The sequence below is a fragment of the Ciconia boyciana genome, chromosome 25, assembly GCF_034638445.1.
Source record: "Ciconia boyciana chromosome 25, ASM3463844v1, whole genome shotgun sequence".
Classification (NCBI taxonomy): Eukaryota; Metazoa; Chordata; class Aves; order Ciconiiformes; family Ciconiidae; genus Ciconia; species Ciconia boyciana.
Genome location: NC_132958.1, coordinates 1,021,995 through 1,032,206, shown reverse-complemented (window position 1 = coordinate 1,032,206; position 10,212 = coordinate 1,021,995). Strand labels below are relative to the sequence as shown.

The 10,212-nt window shown below is 53.6% G+C and overlaps 1 protein-coding gene across 1 annotated transcript; it reads right to left on the bottom strand.

Annotated features, from left to right (window-relative positions):
* RASSF2 (Ras association domain family member 2) lies at positions 1-10,212 on the bottom strand. Its single transcript, XM_072846361.1, has 12 exons — positions 10,079-10,212; positions 9,468-9,673; positions 6,248-6,330; positions 5,005-5,080; positions 4,688-4,839; positions 3,631-3,719; positions 1,871-2,022; positions 1,683-1,784; positions 1,461-1,512; positions 1,239-1,360; positions 431-528; positions 1-212 (listed from the first exon to the last, which is right to left on the bottom strand). The coding sequence occupies exons 3-12, from the start codon at positions 6,304-6,306 to the stop codon at positions 143-145; spliced, it is 972 nt and encodes a 323-aa protein (XP_072702462.1). The 5' UTR covers positions 6,307-6,330; positions 9,468-9,673; positions 10,079-10,212; the 3' UTR covers positions 1-142.

Here is a 10,212-nt window from a genome sequence, read left to right as displayed (position 1 = left end):
GGTTGGCTCAGAGCCGGAGCGATCCGGGTGGACACCGGGAGCGCTCCGGGAACGACGGGGGTTTGGGATCGGTACAGTACATCCTGCGGGCAAACGGCTCTTCGTGCGATGCAACCCGGAGCCAGGGTGCCAGCGAAGCTTTTCACATCGCCGTCGGACCTTCGGAAATCTCCTCCAGCCTTTGCTCGATCATCAGCCGGAGGATGGAATATCTGCAGAGGCGAAGGACAAGGAAAAGAGGATTTTTGCAGCATCAAGTTGGGCTTTTAACCCAAATTGCCAAGAAAACCCTGGAATAATGCAAAACTCAGTGGCTCATGCATGCCTTAGGGATGCAAGGGTGTGCAAAGGAATTTTCTGCACCAAAACAACCCCTGACAATGTCCTTAACTCTCAGCACCTCCCCTCAATGCCACCGAGCCCGGCGTACTTGCGCATTAGCTTCTTCACTTCGCGATCCTCCTCTTCCTCCAGCTTCTGGATGAAGCTCCTGAGGACGGGCATCTCGAATTTGATGTACTGAGCAACCTGGGTGGGAGAGAAATGCCAAGCCGGGCGATGAAGAGGATGATGCACCGACCCCGTGAGGCTGAAGGTGACCTTGCAGGAAATCAAGGACCTCTCCGATTTTTGCAACGAACCCTAAAAAACGCCATGTTTCCTCTGCACGGCATGAACATCAGCTTGTGCAAACAAGCGCTAGCTAATTATTGGGGAAAAAATCCACCTAAGGTTTATTTTATTTTACCCACTGGCTGCAAGACTTGGCTGCTTCATATGGAGAGCCCTGCACATCCCCAGTGTGTCACTGAGTGCTGTTTAAGCCCAAATATACCCCAAAAGCACCTCATCTGTCCTCTGATTTAAGAGCAGAGCCGCACCGGGGCAGGAGGAGCCGGCAGATGGCATAAACGAGCCTTTCCCACCCGCAGCGCTTTCCCCGGCTGGAAAAAAATCTCAATTACACCAAAGGATGTGCAGCAATCGCTCTTCTGCGATCAGATTTGGGATGGCAAAATAGGGCCAGGGGGGGTTTGCTCTCGGTTGCAGTTTAAAGATGCTCTTTAAGCACAGAACAAGGTTTTTCCCATAAGATGGGGAGTTTTCACGGGGAGACGTGGGAGCAAAGCAAAGCAATTCCTGCATCCCCAGCATGGAGACATCCCTCCGGTTTTCCAGCCCCAGCTGCATCCCGAGCCCATCCAAAAGTGACGAGCATCCTGTGCCGGCAAACTCACGTCGTAGGTGACTTCTTCCACCTGGTCCTTCTCCATGAGGAAGACCTTGGAGACCTGCTCGCAGGGGCCCTGCAGGATGCGGGCAATCAGGGGGTAGTCGCTGGCTCGCAGCTTCTGCTTCTCTGCAATGCCAAAATCACCGGTGTTTGGCCCGGCAGACAATGGGGCTTTGCCACGGCCGACCCGCCGGCTGTGCCGGGGAGGGTTTTTTTGCAGACTCACCTCCGCTGGTGTGGACGATGTACAGCGCAAACTCCTCCGCCGAGTTTTCAATCTGAATGGAGACATAAATGACTATTAAAGGTCCGCGTTTCTACCCTAGACTTTCCCAGCAATTAAAAAAAAATCCCATTGTTTCACTCCGTCGTTGCATTTTATATCCGTGGGGTATAAATTCCCCGTGCAGAGCAAGCCAGGAGCGCAGCGGGGGGATATCTAACGTACCTTGAATTTATTGAGCAGCAGTTTGAGGACCTGTGGGGTTGTCATCGTGCTGTTTATCCGGACGTTGGTGATGGAGCCGTATGCCGGCGTGAACACAGACGTCTACGGGGTGTAAAGTCCATTTAAACCCCACTCTGGATTGCCCCACCGGGAGAGGTTTTGGGGAGTCGGCGAGGTTCGGGGCTCACCTTATGGTTGTAGAAGTGCCCGTTGATGGAGAAGCGGTGACGGCGGATGCGCCGCTGCTCGCTGGGGGTGCGGGCGCTGCCCCGGCGCCGTACGCCCACATCGCTCCGTGTCCGCATCAGCTGCGGCGTCTCCTCTGGCTGTGATTTGGCGGCTGGAAAAGACCCAGTGGAAGGACGGGGCTGAGGACCGGGGGCAAGCGAGAACCCCCCGGGGTCCTACCCCAGCATCTCCCTGCTGCAAAATAGCTCCTGCGAGTCCCCCCATGGATGTAAAAGTCCCCATCCCAGAAATACAGCCCTACAAACTCCCCAGGACAGATTTAACCCACCAGTTTAAACCACAGCAGCTACTGGTTTATTCTCTCCCAGCTCCTGAAGGAGGCTATTAATTCAGAATTAACTGCATAAATCCAGGCTGCTACCTGGATAAAGCCTCTTCTCCCGGGGACTCGAGCATCTTTACTCGCTTTTTCATAATTTAACTTTTTTTTTTTTTTCTCCTTTCCTTTAATGAGAACAGGCAAACAAGGCCAGCGCTTCAGATCTCTGTGTGAAAACTGGCCTGGGTCCAGATTATTATAAACTAGCTCTTCATCCATTTTTAATGAACCTCTCGGGCTCGAGCTTGGATGTTTTAATTCAAAGCATGTCTGCAGCAAGAAAAATCTCTGGTGTGCGCTGCTCCAGATGCACGCCACGGGCCATGGTGACTAAGCACTCACGAGGAGCTGTGCACGCACGTTATGCACTGATTTTTACAGGCTTTTGGAGAAAAATATAATAAAAGACTTCTTTCTTATGTGCTGGCAAAGGATTAACATCATATGGCTGGCTGAAATAGCTGCTGGATTATTTCTATGGTGCGATGCGTTGCGGCTATCGCCTGGGCAAGCTTTCATTAAGGGGAAAAAAAAACAGTGTCATGCGTGAGGAGATGAAAAAGAGAAAGGGGAAAAGCTGGAGGATCAAGGACGGGGCAAAGGGTTTCATGTATCAATGAGTTTTGCAAGTGCTCAGCTCCTCCCTGAGCCGGAAAGTGGATGAGCATCCCGAAGCCGAAAGGATTAGCTGGTTCTTCTCTGCCTCCAGTGTATTTCCATGAACCCCCCCCCCAAAAAAAAAGCCAGGAACATCTGCAAAATGCCCCGATTGAATGAGAAAAATGCATAAAGCAGGTTTTTCCAGTGGGAATTGCCGGTGGGACAGTTTGTGTCCCGTTCATCGCTGCCTCGTGCTAAAAACAAGGGGTTAACGAAGAGCTGGGGCGGATGAGCTCTTCCCCCTCTCTACAGAGGAAAAACCAGGGAGAGGAAAAAAAACGTTGCAGAAATGTTGACTTCCCTGTGGCAACAGCACTTCCCAACGGCGCCTATTCTTCTTCCCTAAAAGCGGAGCCGCCGGGAAGGGGAAGCACCGACATCCTTTTCCCTACGATCCCACGAGGCTCTTTGCTCCATCCCCCTATTTCTGTCCAAGCTCCTCGTCACCATGTGCCACCGTGGCCCTTTGCCCGAGCAAAAGCCCTTAGGAAGGGTTTCGGGCCATCGGGGCTAAGATTTTCTTGCTGCAATTCAATAAATTAAATATAGGCGCTTTGGAAATTTGGCTTTAAGTAACCCGGAGCAAGATGGAAACACCGATTTCTACAGAAAAAAAGCCTGTTTTATATTTTTCTCAAATCAAACTTATATTTTCTCAAATCATAAGGCAGCTGCTCCCAACCACCCAGCCAAATCCAACCGGCTCCGAGCCCGGCTCACCTGCGCCGCTCCCGGGAGCCTCCGCATTTGGCACGGCCTCCGCATCCGTAACCTGGATGTCCGGCAAGGTGCTGGGCTTCAGCACGGACCTGGCAATAAAAAAACCCAGGGTGCCCTGTTAGCGTGCAGCCGCAGAGGGAACGATAACCAGGATAATCTCCTCTCCGCGCCCCCACGTTGCTATTTCCAGGATGGGAAGCAGCCCATTCTCCCTGCGGATTTGGCAGATAACCATCCCTGTAGGGTCGCAGTACGGGCTATTTGCAATATAAATCCTGAATCTCATCCTGTCCCGCTCCCAAAAACCGTGTGGAGGGTCTTAGCCCAGCTGCCCCCTTCCCAGAAAGGGATGCCGAAGCCTGAAACAGCCTTTTTGCGAGCTCCAGCACACGACCTGCACAAGCAAAGCTGAACCTGCCCCTTTTTTTCTCTTTGCAGACATCTAAAAAGCCACGCAAAAACCAGGCGGACCCCACCACGGCCGGGACAACCCACGGACTTGCTGCTCCGGGGCACTTGAGGACCAAGCTGCAGCCCAGGGTCCCGCGGGTGTTCGCAGAGGGCGGCTGGGAAGCGGCTGTCCGGGGGGAATTACTCGGGCCCGGAGCAACATCCAGCATTGAACTTGTATTAAAGTTAAACCCCAGGCTGGTTTGGGAAGGAGCTTCTTGCAGGCAAAGGGGTCTTTGCAAAAGAGGGGGTTCTTTGCAAAAGAGGGGGGGGGGTGTAAAAGGGGGGCGTTCTTTGCAAAAAGGGGGGGTTTGCAAAAAGAGGAGGTCTTTGCAAAAAGGGGGGGTCTTTGCAAAGAGAGGGAGTCTTTGCAAAAAGCGGTCTTTGCAAAAAGCAGGGGTAGCAAAAAGGGGGAATCTGCAAAAAGGGGGGGTCCTTGGAAAAGAGGGGGCCTTTGCACAGTGAAACCAAGCTACTTTATTTTGGACTTGCCTTCTTCAGGGTGACACACGTTGGAAAAATAAGAACCCAGCCAAGGCAGCTGGGGTTGCAACCCAGCAAACGCTGCCTTGGGGGGCAGGGGGGGCCTTCCTTTCCCTCCACTCACCCGTGGGCTCCCAGGTTGCAGCCGGAGTGCCAGGAGGAGGAGGAGGGCGGAGGGCGGATGCGCTGGTTGTCGTCCTGCATCTGCAGGCGGATGGGTCGCCGCAAGCCCCAGGAGATGTTCAGCAGCCCCTCCACGATGAGCTCGCCTTCCTCCTGCGCGAGAGGTGGGCAGCTCAATATCCGAAATACAAATAGCCATGAGTATTACTAAAAGGCATTTTTTTTATTGGACCTCACAGATCTGAATCAAACCCTATTTCCTTTTTTTTTTCTCTGCTGCCAGAGATAAGTTGGGTGCCTGCCCCGGGGGTTTCTTACCTCCCGGTGCCGCAGCTGCAAATTTTGCCCTTCGTAGTAGATGTTGTATGTCTTCAAGTGTAAGAGCAGCTCATTTCTGGAAAAAAATGGGAAAGATGCTGAGAAGAGATGCGAGGAGCGAGGGGGGACGCTGCAGGCACTGCTCAGTACCCGGCGTGGTACCCCCTGAGCCGGCCAGGGGCAAATTTGGGGGGATCTGGGAGAAAGCAGGAATTGCTTCCCGGGGTCAGGCTGGGTGATGAACCTGCTACACTGCTGGGGGACCCAAACCAGCTTCAGCTGGGGCAAATTTGGGTCTTTTTCTGCCTCTAGACCTCCCTCGTTGAGGATATCTGCTGTGGGTTCAACCAGGGGTTGCCCTTTACAACCATGATTGGGGGGGACAAGCTCCCTGCAACCGTGCCCTCCATAAGCCGAGCAAAAAGATGCAAGAAAACCCACCAGACCTTGGTGGAGTCGGTCACAAGGCTGAAAAACAAGGAAATTTTCAGAGTGCTCAAGCACCGGGTCATGCTGGAGTCACAAGTTATCACAGGCGAGTTTATCATGTCAGCTTGTCGCTCCAGACCCTGACCTCAAGCTCAAATTAAAAGTCTGAGCCCTGCTCCAGTTGCAAATGAAAAATAAAAATAAAAATATAAAAAAATAAAAATAAAAATTAAAAAAACAACCAACCCAGGCTGTCTAAGCACAGCTATGAATCACGGGGAAGCAATGCCTCTGGCATTAATTCATAAAGCTGTCATTAATTCAGCTGGCTGATGGAGTTTAAGGATGCTCGGCACCATCAGACTAGTATAAAGAAGCACGAATCATGGGGATTTGGGGTTAGGAGAAAGAAAAAAGGGGGGAAAAATATCACATATATGCTTTATCTCCTCCAAAATCTTCCTTGAAACTTAAGAATTCTTTTCCTTCCTTCCCAAGGCATAAAAGAGCAATTACTAATCGGGACCTTTTTCAGCAAAACCTGTATTTCATGAAAGTTTATAGAGCATTTTGCCACACTCCTAAGAAAAAAATTGCGAAATCCCATCAACGACCTTTCTTTCTTTTAAAGGAAGTTGCCGTTTCTTGCCCCAGAATGGCTTTTTCTTTCCAAATCCAACCGAACCAAGTTAAAACCCAGGGTCACTCCCCTCCTCCCAGCTCGAAGACAAAAACCCTCGGGAATATCACAAATAACTCCCCAGCTACCAGCGCCAACTGTATTTCTGCATTACAGCCCTGCCGAGCATCTTACTTGGAGATGTATTTGTCTTTTCCGCAGGGGACCAGGTACTCGCAGCCGCCGTAATCCATCCTCCCGCTCTCCTTTCGTGGGAGCTGAATTGCAAAGAGAGAGGAGAGAAAAGCATCGGCGTGAACTGCCCCGTTATTGCATCCCTGGTACGCACCCCCCGATAATGGGGAAAAAATAAATTTGCTTGGATTTGGAAGAGCTCTTGGGAAAAGGCTCCAGCGGGTGCAGCCGTGGGTAAAGTTTGATGCGGCTGCTCCGGGAAAACCGATGGGGAGGGAGGGGAAATCAGATAAGGGGAGAAGCGTTGTAAACTCACTGAAAATTTAATACCAGCAGAGATACGCTTACGCTAACATTTGCATTTTGAGCACCCACAGCCTGCCCCGGTGATGCCAGACCCAGAGGTGCAAGGGTTATAAGCAGGATTTGCTCCTTTTCTCCATTTATTTTACTAGAGTTTTGCTACAAAACTTCGGACACGCAGGTCTGGATCCGGCTTGATGCTTCCTCGTGCCGCCCTGAAACCAGGCAGCGGGCACGAGGGCTGACTTCCGCAAGCAGCGAGAGACACTGGGCTGGTTCCTTTATCTTTTTTTTTACAATGCCAGTTAAATTTTTGTGCGTTCCCCCCAGTGCCAAAACATCTCCATCGCTCTCATGCAAACTCATAAAAAAAAAAAATCCCACCTTTGGAGCAGCCCCGGCTTAAAGCACGAGAGTGATTTTTGGATGCTACAAAGCGGAATTAAAATGAGTTTTAGGGTGAAGCCCTCAGGGTCGCTCATGGGCTTGGAGCACTTTGGAAATCAGGCACTGGAGAGACCTTGAAGTGCAATGTCGGGGCGGTTTTGAGCGACGAGAAAGGACTTCTCGGGTCATGCTTTTCCTCAGGTGTTTGTGCAAACTCTCCTACAGACGGGCTTTCATTTTTCCAGGGTCTCTCCCCTCCCTTCCCTTGTCCAGAAAGAGAAACCGAGGTGAGAAAAGAGCATTGATCCACAAACCGCTGTTTTCTTCCACCTCCCGCATCGCCATGTGCTTCCTCCCAATCCCCTGGGAAACAAACCCATTCTCCTGCCAAAAAAAAACAACCAAACAACCCACGACGAAATCCAGGTGGATAAATGACTCAACTAAGGCCTTGCAGTAAAACTTGTGTCGGAGGACAGACCTGCCCCTAAAACCTCAGCACAGCAGCAAATCCCACTTCTTACCCCACACATTGGGATATATTCTAGACAATAAATTATATGCAACAGCAAAATATTCTGCATTGCAGAGAAGATGTTGCAAAAGCAAAGCCTGCCTTTAAGCAGGCAGAAACAGGCAGGGGAAGGGCAGGAAGCTGGCCCGGCCCTCGGGGCTCCAGCTCTGCCTGAAGAAAGCAGAAGAGAAACCCGCCACCGAAAAATCACACGTCGCAACGGAAAAGCTGACAAAGCTTCGGGTTTCCTGACAAACCGAGGAGCCGTGCGAGCATCCCGGCAAAGCCTGGCAGCAACCCTCCTCCGGCAGCCACCTCTCCCGCATCCATCCATCCTCCCACGGAGAATAAACCAGTAATAATCCTATTTATCCCTCAAAAATGATATCGGGAGGGGATTTTGCAGCCGGCTTTGTGGCTTTGGGATAAACGTCGGTGCGGCGGCCGCACGGCACCTGCACCAGCAGGGACTCCAGTTTGGGGGTTACCCAGCCCGCAGGCAGCTGCCGGATATGGGGACGGTAGAAATAAGCATCTGGCTTGTGGGTGTCCCCTGAACGCGGATGAAAAAGCTTTGGGGAAGTCACCGCTAAGGCATGGTTGCACGGAGGGAGGGTGAAATGACACGGCTGCTTGGCCCATGCAAAAACGTTGCCAAAAATACCAAAGTGGCTGAACCCCCGTGCCAGCGGCGCAGCCCGGGGTGGAAACTTTGGTATCGCAGGGAGTTTCGCTCCGTGGCATCGCAGCCATACGAAGGGGCGAAGCCAAAGCCCCGGTTCCCTCAAAGGGGACACTGTGGTGAACTCCAGCCAAAAAAAATACTCATTTTGGGATGGAAGGGGAGCCCTAAAATGCCGGTTCATCCCTCTGCGCCGAGGAGCTCGGTTTCCTGTTTACTGGCCCGGCGCTGCCACCTTCGCTTCCGTCATCACATCCCCTTCCGAACAAGCGAGGGGCAAATTCTTCCTTTTTTGGGTCTCAAGAGCGCTGGGCTGTGGGTGGAAGGAATCCCCAAATGGAGACCTGCCACCGCCGCCCCCCCGATTTTCTGCCGTGGCTTTGGTGAAAGGCTGGAAATCGCCAAAATAAAAGGGCTGGCAATGTGCAAATTGCCCAACCGGTTGCTCAACCTTGGCAGCTCAGTGCTGTCTTCATTTCAAGGCACCCCCGTGCCTCAGTTTCCCCACTCCGAGCCGAAGTATTTCCTTCGCGCCCGCTGTGGGCTGAGGTTTCGCTGCTGTCTTGCAAAGCGCTTTTAAAACAACATCAGATCAATCAATTCCCCCTGCACATGTGGCAGGGGGTTTTCAGCCTTCTCTGCTTTCCAACACGAGCCGTCGACTGCTCCCGCAGTCAGGCCTGATGGACCCCAGCCTTATTCCCCTCCCTAAAGATAACCTTCCTAAGACCCTTCCCCGCGTCCCTACAGCCCCATCTGTCCTGCGGTGCAGAGGGAGCCTGGCCACGCTTGCAGCCCCTCGCGTGGAGCGGGGATGAGCTCTCACTTTTGCAGAGCTTCCAGGGAGATACACAGCTCAACTACAACAAAAAAAAAAGGAAAAAAAATAGAAAAAAAACCCCAAAGATCATGTTTTCAGCAGGAGAGGGGTAGTCTTCCTTGCTCTTGCAAAGAAAGGAGCATTTTTGGGGGGGGTTTTGCTTTCTCAGTCCCCTCCCGTGGCACGCAGATGCTTCGGCAGCATCCCCACTGCCACTTCGGCATCTCCCCGCTCAGGCAGGAGACGTGGTCTCGGCGCAGCTGAGGCTTTCCCCCGGCCGTGCAAGGGATTGTGGGAATATCCCACTCCCCGGGGAGGCCGCGATGCTCCCTCCTGCACAAACCCTGCTGCTTCCCTGCAGCCCAGGGCGGCTTTTAACCAGCCCAATGGCACATCGATCCCGATGCAATCGGTAGCAAAGCATCATCCGGAGGCGACAATTCCTCCCTCGTAGGCACCGAAAGCCTCTAAAAGCCGCTTTGCTCAGCGGTGGGATATGACTGGGTGCTCTCACCCCGTCCTGGCAGATCCTTTGCTCGGCCGATGGTGCTCGGTGGACGGCTCCCACGAGCCGGTGCAATGGTGGCTCTGGCCCAGGCGCTATTTTGGAGCCGGGATTTCTTCCGAGCGTCCGTCCGGCGTCCCTAAGCGCGAAGGTGCGGCAGCTCCATTGTTTTCCAGCGCTGCTATTGTTCGCCAGCCCAACTGCTCAGCCCCGTCCTGCAAAGGGGAAAGGAGGGGAGTGGTGAGCGGTGGCAGAGCCACCGGCGGGTGATGCCATCGGGGTGCCGGCTCGCTTGGGGACAGGTGAGGGGACCCATTGGCCACACTCAGCAGGTCAGACCCTCCGAGCAGAGCTGGTGGCCATCAACGGCTTGTTGTGGGCTACGGGAAAGGAGCTGGTGGGTCTCCACCCCGGGCGCGATGGGGGCCACACCGAAGGTGTCGTGACCAGGCTGGGGAGCCGCGGGTGCTTGTGGCTCCCTTCCAGCCTGCGAGAGCAGCCAGCCCCAAAGGAGAGGGTGACGCCGAGGATACTCGTTGGGTGCAGAGGTGCCAACCCTCGGACGTGGGGGCCGGGTCCCCCCTCCCCGGGGGTGGGCGCAGCCTTCGCCTTCTACTCACCGCGGATGGGGCTCCGGGGTAGCTCCGGCTCAGCCCCGGGGCTGCTCCCCCGCCGCGCCGGGGATGGGGACGAGGATGGAGGTGGAGAGGGGGACGAGGATGAGGATGAGGATGAGGCTGGGGCTGGGGCTGCC